Genomic DNA, 22782 nt, shown 5'->3' with positions numbered 1-22782 from the left:
TTTGAATATTTTTTATATATTTGTATTTAATATTTTATAAAATATTTTTTTTCTCAAAGTGACAACATGCAGAGCCCCTAAAATAACAAAAAAAAATAAATAAAAATACAGACTTTTACATGCACACAAGAAACTTTTGTGTGCCCTCAAGAAACTATTTACATGGGCATGAGAATTTTTTTGCATGCTTACGCATTACAATTTCTAGTTTTATATAACCATGAATTATATCTATGAATAAAATGAGAGCATGGATGCACATGAATTTACGGAGATCTGCTTGCTCAAAATTTGGCTTTTCTTATGGTAGTACCTCTAATATCAATGCCTAATGTCCAATTTAACACATCCTCTGTGGCGGCGGAGAAACCATGACACAAAATGGGCTGATGGCATAACATTTGCCAAGTTCAAGGGTCTATAAAAAAGACTGGTACTGTAAAAAAAAAGTATTTAAAATTTGGCTTTCGTTAGGGCAGTATGCCATATTTCAAGGCCTCAGGTCTCTTTAACGCATAGTCTGTGGCAGCCAAGAAACCACACCGTGAAATGGGCTGATGGCACAACAGCTGGATCAGTGTGCATTGTCCTATGCTAAGTTTAATGGTTTTTTGTGCGCACATAAAAGTCTGTATATTTTTGCAAAGGTCCCTAATGCTATGTAATATGGTGCTAAGAATATAGTGAGAAGAAACCCAAAATGCTTATAACCTGAATTTTGCATAATGAAAAAGTGCATCTTGAATTCATTCAGTCTTATTTAACAATCACTAAACAGCTGACACGAAACCTTGCTTCTTGTACAATACATTTATTTTCATTAAATTCTTACTTTTCTTTTTTTTTTTAACTAAATAGGGGCAAAAGTCTGGAAACACAAATATTTTTCCATACTCTGCTTTATTTTTTGCATACTTTTCCAAACCCCGTAGGAACCCTATTTAGAACTGAGGGAAACTTGTGAAAAATTTGATCATCATCAAATCAATCATGCATTTTTTTCTCAAGCAAAAACACTCAAGACAGTTTTATCTAAGACCCCGAAAGATGACATAACACTATGTATCATCAATAAGCCATTTTACCTTGAGCTTGAACTCCAGCTGCGGCAGGACGGACAACAGTAGATGGCTGTCGATGTTGTAGAGCTCCAGGATTAGGTCAAAGACATGTTCTGACAGATCACTGACTGAAGTCTTCCCCAGCATCAGCACCTGGTTAAAGAACTGAGAGACACCAAACTGTACGTCACACGCTGCAACCATCAGCATCTACTGCATGTCACTGGAAAATGGCACCCCTTCAAACTCACTGCATAACTGTCTGGCATCAGCACTTAACATAGTCGATTAGAGATTAGTGTGAGGAAGCTGGAATTAGATTGAAATAAAAAAATGGCTTCATCTATGGGCAGGAGAGGCTGTCTCCAACAGAGTGATTGTACAGAATAGAAAGAGGAATAGAAATAGAAATCAGGCCTTGCTGATCTATTAGAGTTATTGAGAAGGATTCTACTCCACACTTATTCTCACTATCTCTAGCGCTTTTAATGAGCACTGCAGGGAGTAGAGTTCCTAGCATAACAGAGCTGCATGCTCCTGCGGGTGTTGCTGATGAATGTGTTTAAGCTCAACATGCCGTTTGAGCATGGAGAGGTGCTCTTGATCTCCGGTTAATGTTGCAAGCCTCAACGAGTTTTCAAAAGCAAAAGGGCTGGAGTCAAATCATGGAGGTTCATTAGGGATTATTCACAATTTAAATAAATGAGAAGACCTTTCTTGTACCCTTGTATTTCAGCATGATTTTGGCACAATATTTATTTGGTGTATATCCTATGTACAGTTAAAGGTAGGGTATGTAATTTTTCAAAAACGCTTTAGAAAACTGAGTCGGGATGATCTACTCATGATGTGGAGGAGAGAGTGTTCAGTGAACAGCCGAGCCGAGCGACAGAAAGATAGAGATGGCGGATAAAAAAAAAAAACAAGAGGAAAACATCTGCGGAAAGATAAGGCAAGAAGTAGGACCCTTGTAAATATCGGATCAGCTTTCCAGTGCTGGAGAGGACTCAAGGAGCGGAAGGCTTGCGATTGGACGCTGAGGTTGCTTTGTTTCTTCTCGATAGGTGAGTAACACTGTGTCTACACCAGACGCAACAAATCGACCGTTGAAAACCATTTGAAATTTGTGTCAGCACGTCATAAATACAACGCGGCAGCAGTTTACTATCGGAGTGTCACGTCCAGTGTAGACACGGTGTAACATTGGTTTTGCTTTGTATCACAGAACTAATCGTTGCCTGGGTTGTGTAGGTTACATGTGTGGGGCGGAGCTTTCAAAATAGGGGCGAAACCCTTTTGGGGTAGGGATGTGTTTGTTTTGGTGATTTCAAATATCAACATTGGCTTCCAGAAATCGCTTACCCCACCTTTAAAGGATTCGTTTACCCAAAAATGAAAATTCTGTCACGTGACATCAGGGGTTCAACCAGTGTTGCCAACTTATTTCGATGGAAAGTAGCTAAAGGCAGTTTGAAAAGTCGCTAAATGTCGCCAGATGACGTCATGCGTCATGACGTTTACTCACGTTGGTAATGTACGGCTCTATGGCCTGAGCAGTTCTCTTCAGCAAGGCTTTGGCCAGATCGTACGCTTGCTTGTTGAGGTTCTGAAAGACAAGACGAGCAATAAAAAAATTATTTGTTTTGTGTAAATCTCATGAAACCGGTCAAGAAAAAAAACCTAAATAAAAAGAAAATTAAACCCATGCTTAGAGCTTTTAAGATTGTTTTATATCTTGCCATTTTTCATTATTGTCATGTAAATAAATATATAAAAATCATATTTTGGTTATTTATTTATTTAGAGCAATTAAGATTTTTTTCTAGTCTTCCTGTAAATAAATAAAATATGTTTTGCTCAAATAATAAAACCTATTTTAAAGGCCATTAAAATTATTTTGTAAACTTGCCATTTTTCTTCATTTTGTTCCTGATATTTTCCATTACCCATTCCTCTCAAATTATCATAATGCCAAAAATGAATAAATAAATAAAAATAATTTGTAAAATAATTACACATTATGGTAGTATTTTTGTAGTGACTTTAATGTATTATTATACATTTAAAAACTACTGCATTGAAATAATTAATGATAATCCAACATTAAACAATAATTAGATTGGGGGCTTAATTGACAAGAAAATGCTAAAAAAATAATAATAATAATAAGCTCTATATATTATATTATATATTGTTAAACTCTATTGGTGTAAAGTATATAAAAATAGAAAAGACTGTAAAATAAATACCAACAAGTAAAAAATATTTTACAATTTAAATGATGCATTAAAAATTAAATCGTTGTATTTAAATATACATTAAACAGAAATATTAAGTTAACTCCAAACAAAACTAAACTAAGGAGGTTGAAGTTATTTACATAAAAATAAAATTAAAATGTAATGTACAATTATATGACTGTTCATAAGTAATGACTTCTTAAATGATTAAGCAATGCAAATTATGTAACGCTAATACACTATTAAAAGTAGGCTATTATAAGCCAGGCTTAAAATGCAATATATGTACATAATATACAGATCTGTCTCTATAAAAAGGTTGAAGACCCTGCTCTTTAAATAATGCATATATTTATTATATTACAATATTTGATATATATTTTATTTCTTTATATATATATTTTTTTTTTCCTTGGGTGAAATGTGACCTGGACATTTTTTTTGTTCTCTGTACCTTGTGTGCTGGGACCAGGTTAACCAGAACAGTATCCAGGAGTTCCTGTGAGACAGAATCGCCTTCACAAACAATTGAGCTCATGAGATCCACCATATGCATGTGCACTTTCTGGTTGTGTCCATTGCTAAAAAACAAAAAAAAACAAAATGGTAAACAAGAACTGACCTAAAATCAGGTGCATCAGGCAGTCAAAGTAGAGGAGTGGAAGATGGGAAGCAAACGCAATGGGGCAGAGAAAACAGAAACACTTCTACATTTTTCCATTTACACATCAGAGCTGAGCGCTGCAGTGTCCCGCTCATAGAGGACATTTCCGACTGAGCGAACATCACTGGCTGAGATGAATCACCCCCATATGCAGCCTTTATAGCGCACATGCAATGAAGGGTTTCCACCTGGGATTCACACGCATCATTGTCATCTGACCGAATGCAGGGAAATAATATCAGCGAGCAGGAGGCTGACAGCTCATTAGGACATAACAAATAGGCTGCAGCTTCACATTTACATCTCAGACAGAAAACAGTAAACCACGGGGACACTTTACTGAATTATGACAGTCGCTATAGCAAGAATCACCACTGAGCTCTCTAACCAAATGGCAGCACTATTACAGGACTACAAAAATGACTAGGTGATACATTTCATACAATGACATTTTTGGTCATATAAAATTAGGCAATATTGCCATACAAAGTGTTTTATTGGCAATTAAGCAACATCTGAATCATCATTAAAAGTTACCTGTCTAATATGTATTAAAACTTTTTACTTATATATGTTATATATGTTTGTACTTATATATATTATCATATGACTATGTATTTTCATATTTTACATAATTAGTTTAATAAAATCATCATTTTATATAATTTTAAAGTTATTAAATATTTAGCCTTGTTTATATTGGAAAAAAGTGAAAAACATGCATTATTTTTAACTAGACTTATTTTTCTGACTGTCGAACAGGTTTTTGCTGTGTACAAAATATATTTGTGTACGTAATATATATGCAAACAAATAAAATATAAAAATGTTAATGTTTATATTAACATCAATGTTAATAATATAAATAGTAATAGTATTTTTTTAAAACATTGTTTCTTATATTTTATTTATATTACATATATATTGTAATATAATAATAACAAAAACATAATACATATTTAAATGTTTTACACTAAAATGATGCAAATACAAAATATCGGCAAAAAGACATAGATGTTTACTTATATTTCGGCTATATCAAACTCTTGAATAGACAGACCTGACCAATAGACTAACTTGATTACTTGGAAAAATTATCAAGTGAGTCAAATATATACACATGTAATTAATAATATTAACGAATAAAACATAAAAGTATAAAATTTATTTTTTGGCTATATTGAACTCTTGAGTGGACAAACATGAACAACAGACTCACTTGATCACTTGGAACAGCGTTCTGTAGAGCTGAGTAAAGATCTCATTGCTGTCCTCCAATTCAAAGCAGATGTTGTAGGACTTCACCCAAGCGATGTTCTAGAGAGCCAGGAAGGGAAAGACAAGGTCAGATGCTGGTTCAAAAACCATTGTAAGACCTTGCTTTTCTATAGTAGTTGGGTGTCCTACCTCCAGCAGATAAAAATATCGATTAAACTGGGCGCTCTTGGTGTCTTCCAACCCTTTCAGCTGTCTAGTTATGAACATGAAAATATCCTGAGTGGAAAAGAAAAGCAGAAAGTTTTAATATTTTAAGCACCTGTGAAGGCAATGCATGACAGACAGCAGGGTTATTTTAGTATTTTCTGCTGAACAACTTGCCGTCTTTTGTTCAAGGTGAAGAAAAACATATCACCTTCAAAATTTCTGCACATCGGTTTTAATTCATACTAATACAATTAAATATTTCTTTCCCAAAAACAAACCACGATTTTACTTAACTGGGCCATAAAAGACTTAGTATTGGGCTGGTCATGTGATCTCAACATGGTAGTCATCATGGTGGGAATTTAATAATTATAGATGCAAACATTCATGGTTCTTCACTGACATATGCAAGAACTAACACTGCATTCAAATCAATAGATGCTGAGTTTCCCAACCTTAAGTTTATCAGGTGATGTGTACGGTGCCTCAGGGGCATAGATGCGAAATATATCTGCAAGACAGCAGGCCACGAGTAGTCTGACATCTTTGTCTGGGTGTTTGAGGAAAAAATCAGAGGCGAGATGCAAGGCCAAGTTCAGATAGAGTTCCTTCTCCTCCTCTGAGTCCTGGTCCATGTCCATGAAGGTTTTCACCACCATCTGATTTTGAAAAGCACCATAGAGCCGTGTGTCAACCACGCATCCAGCTAACAGTGTGATGTAAGACACTCTAATGGGAAACACACTTTCACTTGGCAGTCTTACTTAAAAATAAAAATAAGTGACAAAGCCACGGAGGGAGGAAACGCTATCAACAAACTGTAAAAGAAACAGCTTGAAATACGAGCAGAAAAATTATTATTTCATTCTGTGTGATAAAACCTCAGATGAGGTTTAAAGATGAACAAATCTAAACAGGAAATGTTTTGCACTAAATATTTCTGCTAAAATAACCCCAAGGAGAAAAACAAAAACTCTTCACAAATATGGATCAATCTACTAAAATCTATAAATAGAACTTCAAATAAAATATTCATTCTGGTTACTGAAAGTTGAGACATTGCTAAATAAAACTCAAACTATTATAAAATCGTTTTTGTTAACTGATATAAAGATGAATTAAAATAAAAAAATAAATGAAAATATAAATGTTAGACTACAGAAATTTACAAAATTTGTTAGTTTCTAAAATTACTATAACTAAAAAACTGATTTACTTTTTTTTATATAAATGACAACGGAACAAAAAATTACTAAAATTTTTACAAAAATTTGGTTCAAGTACTAAAATGACTAAAACTGAAATAAAGAAGTTAAATATTTATTTTAAATAAATAGCCAACAAACATAAAATTAGTACAATTTTCAATTACTAAAACTTAAATTTAAGCCATATAGAAATATTACAAAAAATGAAAATCAAACACATGGAAACTAAAAATATATATTATAAAAAAGCTATTACAATGTTATACATTTAGATTTATATACTCATACATAAATATTAACTGAATATATAACTGAAGAGTCGGACAAGTACTCATTATTCATTGTAATTACACAGAAAAAAAAACATTCAGCACTTATGATAAGCTCTTTCCACTTGGGTGAATGACAGATTGCTCCTCACCTTCAGTCTCCGAACCATCTCCTCCTTGGAGATCTTATCGGAGATCTCCTTCACCCCCGGCGGGTAGGTGATTTTGCCATCCGTGGCTCGATTCTTGGAGTGAGCCATGCTCTCCAATCAGTGCTCGCTGCAAACGTGTCAAACCAAAAAAGACATGAATGTGTCAGCCCACAACACTAAGTGGACAGGGAATTTCCATCAATCACTTTTTTGGAAAAGAATGTGCTGTTAAAGAAATCATCCGGTGGATACTGAATATGGATTTGACTTTGACTACACCTATATATAAAAAAAGGCAAAATCAGTTTGTTTTTCAAAAATGGCCAAAACCAGCCAAAACTTCACCTCCTGTGGACAGTTAAATATTGACGGCGCTAAAGAGCAGTGTCAACAGGCACATTTAAATTCAAAGGAATGCTATACTTTCAATTCAAGTTGATGTGCACAGAGGTTTTACCGATTAGCAAACTAAAACACAACACCCACACATGAATTACAATACCAAGCAGACTAATCTAAAGAGACAAGACAAAAATGCTAATCAAAACAACTGCATAATAAGTGTTGCACATAATCATCAGCTGTAATTCATAATAATAAACAGCTAAATTAAGCCTACTGACATAATGAAGAGTAAAAATTAAGGAAAGAGCCCATGAAATCCTTCAACAGGAAATTAGATGTTTTGAAGGGCTTGTACTTTTTTGCTTTGATTGGACAGAAAAAAAAACAAGTATATACTGTGGAAGAGGAGTTGTCAATATTTCAGCCCATTCTTCCAAGAGAAAAATACTGTACATTTGAAACGTTAATGCAAATCTGTTAAAAAGCAACTGCTAATGTGTACAATAGAAAGTAACGTTTTTCGCTACATTTGCGATGAAATGGAAGCATTGATAGATTTTCCATACTGTGACGTATATCTGCATGTAACAGATCATTAGGGAAAAAAATGTAGGCTTGGAACTATGCACCAGTTGATTGGATTTTAAAATGTGGGGCTGCACTCAAAAAATAATCTGATCTTGAAAGTCAATTACAGAGGTTAAGTGTTCTAAAAGAACAGAGGAGTCCAGCATATAGAGAAAAGTGTGTTTTTAAACAGAAGATCGAATTATGACATTTGAATTAAGAAAAAAATAAATAAAAGAGAAATACACATGCATGAATCATTCACAATAATATCTATAATATGAATTTACAAATTAGGTCCATTTTTATTTCATGCGGACTCTTCACAAAATACTTGTCTTTACAAAACAAAATAATATTTTAATCTGCAGTAATAAGTGGAAATATATAAAATTTAAATATATTTAAACAGAAAAATATACCAATATATGTGCGTGTGTGTGTATGCACACTCACACACACAACACTATATACACCATACGTAATTATAACTTAAAAATAACGACTAATAGTTCATTCTAATTAATTGCATTTCATGCGGTCTTTAATTACACAGTAGAAGAATAAAATAGTCAAAATGCAAATAAATGCATTATAGGTGCATTACATTCCCCCTAAGAGCGATCCATAAAGTTATAACACCACAATTACGCAAGAAATTAATAATGCAGGTGAAAATATGTGTAATTTCTAAGCAGGTTCAACACAGTCCAAGTGTTTCACAATCACAAACACATACAGCAACTTACAACACCTCTATGCATGCAATTAGTAAACAATGCATCGCATTTCCAGCTATTTACAGACACCATTACAACGATTTTGCACGGGGGGGGGGGGGGGGGGAGGCTTACAGTCTGACAGCAGGTTAACTTTCTGAATTAACGCCTTTGTGCAGCACAACCAGGATAAAATACAGTCTTGATCACACAGCAGCTGTCATTTCATTCCTTTGACAGTGGTTTATCCCATAGAAACCGAGATAACACCCCTAAGGGGGTGTTTACAAGCTAAAATTCATTGCACACCACTACAGCTCCCCTGTTACTATCTACATCCAACGCACAACAGCACGTCCCATCTCAATATATCCCAACTAAATGCACCCATAAGAAAAACGAGTGCAAACTACAGCAGTAGAATCTGAAATGTGTTTTGAATCAGATTTTAAACGCGGTTTACGAGCAGCTAAGCTAAGCTAACAGCTAAAACACAAACACTCGTATGCATGTAACGTTACACACACGAGGCATCAGGAAAGTAACGTACACGGCCCTCTTTTGCAATGAAAACGGCCACGAAAACACACGTTACACGTAAACCAACAACAACTGTCATTGCAGTTTGCGTTTTGAGTAGAGAACGAGTAAATTTGAGGGGAAACACAGTGAGAGATATCCTCGCATGGGTTAACAGAAGAATAGACAACCAACCGCCGAAAAAGGAAAAAGCACCTACTAAAACAGCCACGAAATAATAATTCCCAATAATGGACTCAAATCGGCGCGGGACGATTCCACTCGCTTACGGGTTAAATGAAAAAAGACTACCTTATTGGAAAAAGTGCGCGCTCCACTCGCTTCTCCCACCGCTGCGATCCTCCTGTCGGCTTCAAAATGGCGCCAATTTGCCCCTATCTGCACCAGTCAGTGCAGCTCCGCTCAATACAGACCCTTCTCTTCCCTCCTCCGCTCCAGTTTATTTATTTAAGGGCATGACTCTTTTTTTAAGGGCATGACTCGTTTTTTGTGGTTATATTAGCGGGTTGGAAAAAGAAATAAACTGCTATAATAGTGATGTAAATGGCTAGAGCGTTAATGTTGAGCCGCTATAGCGGGTTGGAGTGTGGTGTAACAGTGACACCTACAGGCCATGAGGGGTATGACAGCGGTCTCCGCCTGTACTGCACCAGTGTTGATAAAATAAATGAAATAAAATATAAATATAAATATTAGATGGAAAATTCAAACTTTGAAGACTTCAGAAATGTTGCCTTGGCAACTGACTGAAATAAGTTTAAGTTGAGGTAAACCTGCTCAAACAAAAACTGAAGTAAAATTAAAGCTATATAGAAATATGTAGAATCATTAAATGACAAAAACACATAAGATTACGTAAAATAAATTAAACATGAAAAAAAAAATCTAAATATATATATATATATTAGTGCTGTCACAGGATTAATCGCGATTAATCGGATACAAAATAAAAGTTTTTGTTTACATATGTGTACTGTGTATATTTATTATGCATATATAAATACACACGCATACAGTATATATTTTGAAAATATTTACATGTATATATTTATATTTTTATCATTTAGAGTATTTATAAATATATTTAATATTCAAATATAATATATTTTACTTAATACATGCATGTGTGTGTATTTATATATGCATAATAAATATACACAGTACACACACATTTATTATGTAAACAAAAACTTTTATTTTGGATGCAATTAATCGCGATTAATCGTTTGACAGCACTAATATATATATATATATATATATATATATATATATATATATATATATATATATATATATATATATACACACACACTAGGGGTCCTTTTTAAATCGAAAAAATGAAACCTAGTAATTTTTAAGAGTCAAGGATTCATCATAAAATGTATATGTTAACATTTTTATCATCATACAAGTAAAGCTGAATTCCTGAAATATATTATTCACAGAAGCAATTGAGATGACTCAAAATGTCAACATCATTAATAACGAATAGACTTAAATTTGAACTTACTTTCTTTGTTATTCAAAAGGCAACATTTATGTCCCTGAGATTGGGAACTTATATAGTAAAATAATGTAGAAATCTAATGGTTTTTAGCAATTATTATTAAAAAAAATAATAAAATAAATCAAATGCTGCTTTGGGAATTGCTTTCCAACAAATTAAAATATAAAATTACGTAAAATATAGTTAAAGTAAGAAATAAAGAAAGAAACTTTTTAAGCCCACATTGAAAGGCACCCAAGTGTAGAAATAATTTCCATTTTATCAAAACAAATCAACATTTATTTACAAAAATAATCAGCACTTTAGAAAACAGTGTCTCGTTTAGTACATGAGCCATCAACAATGTACAGCGTATTCATAAAATGTAAACCCTGAGATCAGATCAGTGTCTAGATTTGAGCTGCCGGTCTTTTGAAAAGAAAAAAAAAAAAGACAGAGAATGCTTAAAAAAAAATGTAAATTATTTAGTCTTCTATCTGGAACCTCGGCATTTATTTTATGTGTCAGACTGTCTAAAAGTCGAAGGACTTATAAGACTCCAATGGTCTTATCCTAACAATGTTCCACACTTATCATTGTGGTAATTTATGATTTACATTTTTATATTACAATGGAACAGCAAAAAAAAAAAACATTTTCATATTTGCACTTAGCATAATTACAGAAAATACAAAAGAAAGTGATAATATTTTAAAAAAAGGTTTCTTTTGTAAAATGATTTTAGTATTTCAAATAAATAGATATGATATTCCAATGGCCATTACAAAAATAAAATCACCATACAGTCATTAAAAACATCCTTAGCTGCATCAGTATGCATTAAAATTATTAAAATGTATATATATATATATATATATACACATATATATGTTTGTGTGTGTGTGTGTGTGTATACATACCCACTATCATTCAGAATGATAACATGACAATATTTCTATTTCAAGAACAGCTAAATGTCATCGGTTCTCTGTTAATTGCCTTTCTTTTTATGGGGAGGCACCACAGAATTCATCACAATGTCAACATTCATTGGCCGCTCGAAACCATCCAGCATCTTTGCTATTGTTTCTCGAGGGACTCCGTGCTTGTTCCTCCTGTTGATTAAATTAATAGACAGGAAATTACCAGGACAGGCAAGCTCTATTAGACTGCTATACAAAGCCAGTTGTAAATAAAACAAATAAATGAAAATAACAGTGACTCTTAAGCTGGTCTTATTCATGGGAATATGAAAGATACTTACTGATCCTAGACTATAAAACATTTTATCCACTTACTCACAACTGAAATCTCTACCTCTGTACCGTAAGCCAAAACCTGATCCAAAGTCAATAGTCTTTCTCATTCAGTGATTAATAAAAGTCACTGTGTTCCTGAGAACCAAAACTATAAACAGACTTACATTTCTAACTGGGCAGGATCATATTTCCAGCGGGTATCTGGCTCAAGAAAGTCCACTCTGTATCCGTTGTCTAAAGCCTGTGTGAAATAAAGTAAATGAATAAAAATGCGTTACTAATTAGTAAGCAGATATAGTTCATTTAGCAAATAGCTGGAGAAATCCTTGTATTATCTCTGAATGCAAACATATGGAAATGTTCTAAAGCACTGCTAATAAAACTTTCAGCCAGTGTTCAGAGCCAAGTTAAAGCCTAACTTGCGTTTTACAAAAATATTCCAATCCCAGGCATTACTTAAAGATTCCAACTCACCATTTGAACATAAGGCTTCATTTCCCAGGCTTTAACATTAGTGTTGTCGATGATAACGGGCGAGCGGCCCTCCAACATCGACTGCTCGGCTTAGAAATGACAAAGCCATAAAGCATTAGCATTCAGATTAGTTTTAGAAAAAGAACTTCATGCTCTTAATTATAAATATAACTTTCTGATATTTCTCTTTAATGTAATACATATAAATCCTGTTTTCATACAGTGGGGGAATTTTTTTTTTTAAATGTATCCCCTGCTGATTTTGTACGTTTGCCCACTGACAAAGAAAGTCTATCATTTTAATGGAAGGTTTATTTTAACAGTGAGAGACAGAATAACAACAACAAAAAAATCAAGAAAACGCATTTCAAAAAAGTTATAAATTGATTTGCATTTTAATGAGTCAAATAAGTATTTGACCCCTTCACAAAGCATGACTTAGTACTTGGTGACAAAACCCTTGTTGGCAATCAAAGAGGTCAGATGTTTCTTTTAGTTGGCCACCAGGTTTGCACACATCTTAGGAGGGATTTTGTCCCTCTCCACTTTGCAGATCCTCTCCAAGTCTTTAAGGTTTCGAGGCTGACGTTTGGCAACTCGAACCTTCAGCTCTCTCCACAGATTTTCTATGGGATTAAGGTCTGGAGACTGAGCCACTCCTTTGTTGCCTTGGCCGTGTGTTTTGGGTCATTGTCATGCTGGAATACCCATCCACGACTTCAGTGCCCTGGCTGAAGGTACATGGCCTCGTCCATCGTCCCTTTGATGCGGTGCAGTTATCCTGTCCCCTTAGAAGAAAAACACCCCCAAAGCATAATGTTTCCACCTCCATGTTTGACAGTGGGGATGGTGTTCTTTGGGGGCGCTGCATGATTTCAGTCCTTCACGGCGTAGTGTTACCAATTGTTTTCTTGGTGACTATGGTCCCAGCTGCCTTGAGATCATTGACAAGATCCTCCCGTGTAGTTCTGGGCTGATTCCTCACCGTTCTCATGATCACTGAAACTCCACGAGGTGAGATCTTGCATGGAGCCCCAGTCCGAGGGAGATTGACAGTGATTTTGTGTTTCTTCCATTTGCAAATAATCGCACCAACTTTTGTCACCTTCTCACTAAGCTGCTTGGCGATGGTCTTGTAGCCCATTCCAGCCTTGTGTAGGTCTACAATCTTGTCCCTGACATCCTTGGACAGCTTCTTTGGTCTTGGCCATGGTGGAGAGTTTGGAATCTGATTGATTGATTGCTTCTGTGGACAGGTGTCTTTTATACAGGTAACTTTACTTACTTACTTTACTTTTGTCATTTAGCAGACGCTTTTGTCCAAAGCGACTTACAAATAAGAAAAAGTAACTAAAACTAAAAAGTTACAACTCTATAAATACTATCTACCCACATATTTAAGAAAATAAAGAAATAAAATAAAATTAACACATGCATATAACAACAACATTTCAATAATAAACATATCAATGAAAAAATTAAATAAAAAGCTACTACTATCCCTTGCCGGTGTCCCTGCCCGGTGGAGTCGCACGGTAGAGTCCATGGTCTTTACACTCTTTACTTTTTTACTTTTGTCATTTAGCAGACGCTTTTGTCCAAAGCGACTTACAAATAAGAAAAAGTAACTAAAACTAAAAAGTTACAACTCTATAAATACTATCTACCCACATATTTAAGAAAATAAAGAAATAAAATAAAATTAACACATGCATATAACGATTAGGAGCATTCTCTTAAAGGGAGTGCTCCTAATCTCAGCTCCTTACCTGTATAAAAGACAACTGGGAGCCAGAAATCTTGCTGATTGATAGGGGATCAAATACTTATTTGACTCATTAAAATGCAAATCAATTTATACCTTTTTTTAAATGTGTTTTTTTGGATTTTTTGTTGTTATTCTGTCTCTCACTGTTCAAATAAACCGATCATTAAAATTATAGACTGATCATTTCTTTGTCAGTGGGCAAATGTACAAAATCAGCAGTGTACCACTGTAATTCAAATTGAATTATATTTATTTAAACATCATTGACGTGTTTGATAAATAAAATTATTACATTTTTATTTAATTCATGTTTTACTGTAATATGGTGAAAATGACTGCATTAAAGCAATCGTAATCAAGTGAATGGGTTCATTCTAAAATAGGGTTCATTTACTTTATATAATGTATCAAAACATAAATAACTTATTTCTTCTGGGCTGAAATATGACCTGGAGTCACCAAACTAATTGTAAATTATGTATTTGATAAATGTCCCATATCTACAAAGATGTTACTTAGCCTGTCCTCACCTCTCTTCTGGTTCCAGTCGTGTGCATCACCAAGCAGAGCGGAATCAAATTCATATCTGTTGTCTTGGAAAAAGTAGTCATCTGTGCTCAGTATTAATCCATTGGGACCAGTGGACAGGAGCTCTCTGAGAGACATACAGTCAAATATTACAAAATCTCTATTTCTCTTCTTACCTAAACTAATGAAAACATGCTGTTGGTACAACTTAACCAATCAGTCCAAGTTTGTAATATTTAATTATTTAATCAAACATTTGACCACTGGTTTGCTGCAAAAACATCAATGAGGTCATTTCTCTACATATTTAGTTTTGCTCACCTGGCCAAAGTGGATTTTCCAGATCCTGGTACTCCCCTCAACAATATGAGCACCAAAGCAGAGTTATTATAATGCTGATATTGGTCTTTTTCATGATAATGCTGCTGCCGGTGTGCTGAAGATGTTTGATATTCCTCAGAGAATCCAGGATGTTCATGTGACTGGAAGACCCTGTTTTGTTCATGCCACCTGTTTGAAGGTAATGGTGGTCCTTCCCATGGGCCCCAGCTGTTGTTGTTGGCATGAAAACTGTGGAAGACGTTCTCCTGAGGTCTCATGTCTAGAGGAAACATGATAGCACCTCCAGAGGTTGGGGCAGGGAAGAAGTGCACCCTTGGGTGTGGAGGAACCCATGGTGGAGGAGGATACCACGGCTCTGGATATCCTCCTCTATTAAAGACATCCATATTACATTGTAAGCGAGGTCTCCATCTTTTTGGATCTTTTTGGTTGCGTTCGTGTGGATCTGGGTAAGGTCTGTAGGATCTGCCGTGATCAGTTACGACAACAGGAATATCTGTACTGTTTGGTTGATCGTTTTCGGGCTTGTTGGAAGGATGGAAGTCATGCTGTTCAACCGTTTTGGTGTCCGCATTGACATCAACCTTATCAACTTCCTCAAGCTCTTTGTAAAATTCACAAAGCTCCTGCTCGATGGATGGCTCCGGGCGACACACAGGCCCAATAAATGAAGTACTAGTGATGGCCAGCTCTCTAACGACTCTCTCTCTCTCTGTTTGGCTTGTGTTCTTACTGGAACATGTGTTGGTAACTTCTTTCTCATTAGTGTCTGTTTGTATTTGTGTTGAAGGATCCAGTTCTCCACCATCTGGAGTCACATCCTGTTGAGTCTTGAAATGACTTCCAACAGGTGATAAACCAAATTCAGTCTGATTGTTTGTCTGGTTATTGGACGATTTAGCCACTGGTGTCACTCTGACACCATCTGAGTGAGTTAGTGGTGTGTTTTCATATCGTTCCTCTACATTTCCACCATCAGGTGGAGAAGTAGATTCACTGGCATTGACATTTGGCATCTATAAACAACAATAAAACCACTTAGTAAAGCAATATTATGTCAATTCGTGGATTCATTTTTTACAAAGATGAATGGAATAGTCAGGCCAACTTTTTTATTATTGATCACAAGTTAGTCATAAAACTGTACAGACGTTTAAATCGGTTTGCTTGACAACCATCCTTTAATAAAATACGTTAACGTTACTACTTACAATGTCCGAAGCAGTTTCTATAAACAATGAGGTTCAATACCTATACATTTTACGGATCATTCTTAATAATCGATCAAATTACGGTGAAAAGATTTACCTGACGTGTGTTAAAACTTGTAAGCACTATGTTCTTGTTAATCAAATGTTTTGATCATCGACATTTCTGCTAATAGGCCTTTTTCACGGACGTTCGAACGCACATCCGGTACAGCGATTGTTGTGGATAGATACTTCCGGCGAAATGGAGTCAGGCGCGCTAGCTTTCACATCCTCCTTGAAAAATTTACCAGCATTTACATCAGCGGATGTTTTTCGTCTCGTGGACCTCCATGCAATCGCTCCGCACTCAAAACTCAACAAAGGATATAAGTTCTTCCACGAAAATTACATCTTTTTTTACGAAGGTAAGTGACAAACCATAAATTAGCATTTAGCTAACGTGATACTGTAAATTATATTTTTATGCTTACATTTATCAAATTTTAGGCTCGGGTACTTTAAAACAGATAAGAGTAGTCAAAGGAGGTAGCATACCATATGGAATGATGATGTTTAATGTGATATGTATAACTATGTTCATTTTTGTCATGCAACGTTCAGTTTCGAGTGTGAGAAACAGGGAGATTATCGTGAGGTGTAGGTGTTTTAGGTCGATGAGGAAGCGCGAGGAGCCACATTCATTGCAGGTTACCTTAAATGAAAAACCTGTTTATAAAACTAATCTCTTACACTAGAAGTTAAGAAATTCTACGCTTAACATGACACGATCCCTGTTTGCATTTTGCAATGCAGTACAGTATTGAAAAACTAATGCTTATAGTGTAAGGGATAGTTTTAAATAGTTCATGCTGCGGTTGCAGATTTCTATATTGAGGTTGTTTTTCCTTTCACTAAAAATGTTGTTTGATGGTTCTCATCAATGTTCTCTCTGAAGTATAAGACTCACTTTATAAATATGTACTGATATTCGCTTTTTTTTTAAACTTTAGATCAGTTTAAAAGCTGACACAGTGCCTGTTGAGCTCACAAGCTCGTCTTGCACATGCACTGCAGGCAAAGCACTGTGCAATCATCTTGTAGCTATGTTTTTCCAAACGGCCCACTTCAGCATGATGCAGCTGCAGACCATACCACCAACTATGGCATCCACAAGCATGCTACAGACATGGCATAGACCAAGGACACAGGTAGCATAACCACAAGCCAAGCTACACACTAGTATTGCAAAATAATGGTAGGTAATTGGAAATCTACAGAGTTTCTATTGTTGTTTTTCAGGGGATTGCTGCAGAGACTACGGATCAGTTGGTTGTGAAAAAGCCGAGGATCTCTTCCAGAAGTGTATGCAAATCTACTCTCTACAAAGCATACACAGGTAATAAAGAAAAATGTCATTAGTAGAGATTGAATAATGTTCCTGTTGAGGCAGGAGTTTGTGGAGTGAGATTAGTCTCAATAATAATTAATGGAACAGACACTATGCACACATGCATAGCCACATTTACATGCATAAAACCTAATTCATGTGAATTAAAAATATTATATATATTCAGAAAAAGCAATTAAAGTACTCAAAATAAAAATATTTATTCATAAAATGTTTCTCAAACACAAAACAGTTTATAGTTTTGTCTTGAATTGCTTTCCTGAACATGTTATTTGGTTTTAGGTCCCCTCCCTGACCCAACTGTACTGGCTGTTGGAGAAGCTGTAAAAGGACTCACTCCCCAACCTCTGATTTCCAGTGTGCTTAATGACTTCTCTGAAATGTCCTTAGTGGACTCCAGATTCGGTCCTGTGCCCCGAGGTTCCGTGATCTCCTACCAGTGCCCTCCCCTCATGACCAAAAACAAGGTGAAACACCCAGATGCTCCTTTGTTCCCAAAACTCCCTATTGATGGTGTTGTATTTCCAAGGAGTCTGCACTTCGTCCCAAGCTGCCACCAGTTCCTCCATTTGGAGAGCCTAAGTGTCTCACTGGAGTTGGCAGCTGTAATAGAGGAGCAAACTCAAGACCAATCAGAGTGTCCATTATGGAAGGAAATGCGCAAGCCGAGAGTGACAGCTAGCAGGTTTCATGAGGCTTCTCATGTGCGAGGGGAGACATCTGGCCAGGCCCTGGCAAGACGGATACTCAAGGGTACAAAGCAAACTCAGGCAATGAAAACAGGCCTTGACAAGGAACCTGAGGTACTGGAACGTTACTCTGATCTGTTTAATGTTAATGTCTCACCTTGTGGTTTTGTGGTACACCCGGATGCTCCCTACCTTGGTGCCAGTCCTGATGCCAAAGTTTATGACCCTAATGCAGATCCTTGTTTCGGACTTGCTGAGGTGAAATGCCCTGATGTTCATACAGTTTCTGAGGCTAGGCATATTAAGATTGTGAATGGACAGGCAACCCTAAAAAAATCCCACAAATATTACTGGCAGGTTCAAGGTCAACTGGCTGTAACTGGACTCAGTTGGTGTGATTTCATCACTGACACTGAAGAGGACTTAACAGTCGAAAGAGTGTGGAGGGACAGTGTCATGATAACTCAGATGAGAGAGAACCTGGACCTTTACTATTTTTGTACATACATGGATGAATATCTTAAGGGTGGGATCTAATAGGCTTAATATGACTCATGCACTGTGTAAATATATAAAATGTTAATACTGTTAAAAAAAATTGAGTCTGGAATTTTTTGTATATTTTTTTGTATAGTTATTTTATTCAATGTATTGTTTTAATGAAACGGTTATTCCATGTACGTAGTAAGGTTTCACAAAAGAAAACCGCAAATAGTGTAATCATTAATAAAAACAGTATTCTTCCACCAAACAATGTAGTTCCTCTGAAACATTTGTGAACACACAAAGTTGTAGGTTTGTAGTGTAATTTACAACAGCTTCAAATGCAGCTCAACCAATCAGAATCAAGGGCCGAAACTATCCTCTTATAATACAAAACACACAACAGATAAAGGTATAATACATTATATTACAATAAAGCCACACTTTAGAATTAACTTGCTATGATGCACTTGCCGATTTGTGACCTTTAACATCAAGCGGCCACTGAAAATTGCTCATCAGGCAGCAGTTAGTCCACAGCTGGTTAACTGTTCCAGACATGGTCAAAGGCACAGTGGTGTCCCAGATGTGAAACTCTTTCACTCTTCTGATGGCTCTCTCAACAAGAATTCGAAGGCGTGCTATGGCTTGTGTTCTCTCTGCATCTTCTTTGCTGAACTGAGCTGCCGTTTTAAAAGGTGGCATGATGAGTTTGGCCCCTCGCTCTGCCAGCATGCTCTTGATTGTGAATCCTTTGTCAGCCATGCAAGCATCCCCTGGCTCCAACAAGTCAAGAATCCCTGACTGTTTTGTCAGCTCTTGATCGGAGATGGAACCTGTGAACAAGCTGGATACAAATGTAACTGCTCCACATGGGGCAACACCAATCAACCCCTTGAAGGTGGTGATATTCTTGTATGACGAAAAGACCTCAGACTGGAGCACAAGCGAAGATGGATTCTGGCACCTTATCTCTGTGCAGTCAATGATGACCCTCACCTCTGGACAAAACTGCCTAAACTTCTCAGGCATGGTGGAATTCACTTCCCCTCTGCTCATCCATATCGGTAAAGATCCAAGGATAAGGTAAAGATAATTAGCCCACGTTATGATGATGCGGCTGACAGTGGAGATACTAACTTTGAAAATGTCAGCTAACATTTTCTCTTTCAGTCCTGCAGAAACACGACAGCAGTATAAGAAAAACTCATCAATCAGTGGCAAGCTGCGGTGATGACTTTGAGAGGCTTCCATTCCAGCTGTCTGTCCCTTCTTCTGGGCTTTAGACCAGTAGATCAACATGGATGCAGAGGGCTCAATCGCTTTCCAGAATGCTTGGAAGACCTCTTCAGATGGAAACCTGGTGTAGAAACGTACATCTTCATCTGAAGCACAAAATCTCTGGTACTGTGACAGAGAGTGGCCTATTCTCAGCTGCATGACCTCAGTTTCCAGTCTTCTGACTTCAGCTTCCAATTCTTGTATACGTGCAGCTGATGCATCCTGTGCACCTAGATTCACAAAAAGTAATAGATTAAAATAATTAAACAATTATTACTCATTTAAATGAACAAATATTACAAATTTCACCAACTCAGTTCATTAAAGTAACAGCAACAGTGTTATCTTAACAATGCTTATATAATGACATTCAACTTGATATGTTTACATAAATGTGTAAAGTTGTGTGACATTGTGTATTTGTTTATTTTTATTTTTTTGTTGTTGAACGTTAAATTGTCATGAATTCAATAAAACTAAGATTGAAAGTGAAATTACTTAAAAAAAAAAATATTATAGAGTAATATATTTCTAATAAAGCTTAAAGGAAAATGTACTTTGTGCTTTCAGGAATGCAAACATACCTGGAAGAGGAGTGACTGCATAGTCATGGTCTGCTGCTCCAGCAGTTGCCTCAGGAAGGATGTCGCCGTCGTCTTCTTGATCATCGTCAGAGGAAAGGATGAGACAAGCGTCAAGTCCGTGTCGAGCTCTAACTCTTTCGTACACCGACCCTCGTGATGTTTCTCCCCAGTTGTTCCAAAGAAATCGGGACGGAACGGCCCCTTTTCTGAGACGTTTTCGACCGGTAGCGGAAGTGTAATCAGCGTCAGTGAAGTGCCGGCTACAAACAAAAGTACTACCTCTGAGGATCGTAAACGTCGGAGATTGATCGCGTCGAATAGCATGCACCCACTTATTTCTGTCATATTCAAAGCTGGGGAATGCGTGAAAACTCAAATATGGTTGTCTCTGCTTATTGTTTGAGCAATGAGGGACGCTACAGTGACACCTCGATGTTGCTTCAGCCATTGTTGTTTTGACCGGAAATCGCTTTACACAACTAACGGCTCTTCCGCGTTCGAAAACCCGGAAGCGTGAAAAAGGCCTATAGCGTAGCCAGAAATCAGCAGCCTAGACGCACAACACCACAAAAGGGAAGTACGAAAGTTCAAAATAAAAGTCTCACAATAAAATAAAACTATGTTTTTTGAAAGAAGTCTCTTATGCTTATCAAAACTGCAAATAAATTAAAAACACTGTAAAATATTATTATAATCTAAAATATTTTTTTTCTATTTTTATATGCATTTTATACACAAATGCACACGCGCATATTTAAATATAATTTATTCCTATGATGGTCATTACTCCAGTCTTGAGTGTCTCATGATCATTCAGAAATCATTTGCTGCTCTAAAACAGTTCTTATCAACAAGGTTAAAAATATTTCTGCTGATTAATATTTTTTTGTGGAAACCATGATACATTTTTCAGGATTCTTTGCTGAATATAAAGATCAAAGGAACATTTATTTGTAATAACATACATTTTAAATGATAAATTCCTTTACTGTCACTTTTGATCAAATTAATGGGCCCTTCCTAAATAAAAAATATTGTACGTGATATGAAATAATATGATTATAGCTTATGTTGTCATTTACATTTCTGTGCATGTTTCAGTGTATTGGTAGGATATTGTCAACAAAAATAGTATGATTACAAATTTCACTTAAACCAGAAGCGAAAACTCAGTGTGCTCCTCCAGTTTAACCACAGAATGTGTCAGTCACCACTTAGATCCTCTTCTGTGAAGAAACATGAAGTGTGTGTCCACACAGTCAGCCATTTTTACAAGAATCACCCACCTGATCTAAATAACTGCCAAAACTATATTTGTTTTGAAGGAAGACTTAACATACAAAATACACACATAGGGAATATGCATAAGGAAGCGGAATCGCCAGATCATCCTGTAATTGTACTATCGGAAATGTAAACCACTGAACTAACCCAAAACTGCCTTTGAGTGAGTGCATTTCTGTCCTTTTCAAGCTGGGTTTGGGCTTCATTTCTATATTTACTGTGGTATTATTACAAACACATGATAATGAAAGATGATACCATACTATCCATCCTAAATAGTATGTGAGATTACAATAAGTGTGTCCCAAAGCTTGCCTACTCTTCTACTACACACTCAAAAGTGTGTACTTTTTCTTCACCAAAAGAGTAAATACTTTAAGGGCTTAGTATAAGTAGGCACATTGGGATTCAGCAATATAGTATATTTTTATTCCCTTTTTCATAACTTTTTTAATGAACAAAGGATTGTTTTATTAAGTTTTAAAGAGTCAAACCAGCTAAAACGTTCACCTATTTGCTATTTACTAAATACTGAACAGGGATCCAGAAATACTGACTTATTCTCAAATTCATCTTCATTTTTGATGACCATCAAAATATTGTGTTTTGCTGTAAAATCCACAATTTTGCTCTCTTTCACTACAGGATAAATTTGCAGGCACAAACAAATGTGGTGGTATGTGGGTTTTTAACTGAAATCCCATGTAAACACTGCAGGCAGCCAAACACCATGACTGGTGAGAGTAATTCAGAGCAGATTTTGAGAATGTTTTCAGTCATCTCATCGCCAAAAGCATTTAGTCTAGTCATAGATAC

The 22782-nt window shown here is 35.9% G+C and overlaps 3 protein-coding genes across 5 annotated transcripts in view; 1 reads left to right on the top strand and 2 right to left on the bottom strand.

The window, feature by feature from the left end:
• Positions 1-9798, bottom strand: part of LOC306854306 (sister chromatid cohesion protein PDS5 homolog B-like) — a 41372-nt gene extending 31574 nt beyond the window's left edge. Inside the window, exons 1-8 of the mRNA XM_079392201.1 lie at positions 9482-9798; positions 7020-7146; positions 5846-6049; positions 5373-5459; positions 5185-5282; positions 3756-3882; positions 2587-2667; positions 1086-1226 (exon numbers count right to left, since the gene is read on the bottom strand). Coding sequence (XP_079248327.1) covers positions 1086-1226; positions 2587-2667; positions 3756-3882; positions 5185-5282; positions 5373-5459; positions 5846-6049; positions 7020-7127 — 846 coding nt within the window. The 5' untranslated portion in view covers positions 7128-7146; positions 9482-9798. The remainder of the gene's footprint in view (positions 1-1085; positions 1227-2586; positions 2668-3755; positions 3883-5184; positions 5283-5372; positions 5460-5845; positions 6050-7019; positions 7147-9481) is intronic.
• A 1792-nt stretch (positions 9799-11590) lies between these two features.
• Positions 11591-21290, bottom strand: LOC306853970 (uncharacterized protein). 2 transcript variants are annotated; one of them, XM_079391704.1, is made up of 7 exons: positions 21207-21290; positions 16356-16424; positions 15027-16063; positions 14708-14832; positions 12410-12498; positions 12100-12176; positions 11591-11791 (listed from the first exon to the last, which is right to left on the bottom strand). In XM_079391704.1, exons 3-7 carry the CDS (start codon positions 16061-16063, stop codon positions 11668-11670), a joined length of 1452 nt encoding a protein of 483 aa, XP_079247830.1. In that variant the 5' UTR covers positions 16356-16424; positions 21207-21290; the 3' UTR covers positions 11591-11667. The 2 variants fall into 2 exon arrangements, with proteins under 2 accessions (XP_079247830.1, XP_079247829.1); XM_079391703.1 differs by lacking the exon at positions 21207-21290 and having other exon boundaries at positions 16356-16431.
• Positions 16484-19903, top strand: LOC306853971 (uncharacterized protein). 2 transcript variants are annotated; one of them, XM_079391705.1, is made up of 4 exons: positions 16484-16662; positions 17248-17445; positions 17537-17633; positions 17928-19903. In XM_079391705.1, the coding sequence occupies exons 1-4, from the start codon at positions 16564-16566 to the stop codon at positions 18869-18871; spliced, it is 1338 nt and encodes a 445-aa protein (XP_079247831.1). In that variant the 5' UTR covers positions 16484-16563; the 3' UTR covers positions 18872-19903. The 2 variants fall into 2 exon arrangements, with proteins under 2 accessions (XP_079247831.1, XP_079247832.1); XM_079391706.1 differs by having other exon boundaries at positions 16484-16944; positions 17928-19077.
• Positions 21291-22782: the final 1492 nt, after the last annotated feature.

This window comes from Barbus barbus, assembly GCF_936440315.1.
Source record: "Barbus barbus genome assembly, chromosome: 34".
In the NCBI taxonomy this organism is placed as follows: Eukaryota; Metazoa; Chordata; class Actinopteri; order Cypriniformes; family Cyprinidae; genus Barbus; species Barbus barbus.
The sequence above is the reverse complement of the archived record's forward strand: the minus strand, read 5'-3'. Positions and strand labels throughout refer to the sequence as shown.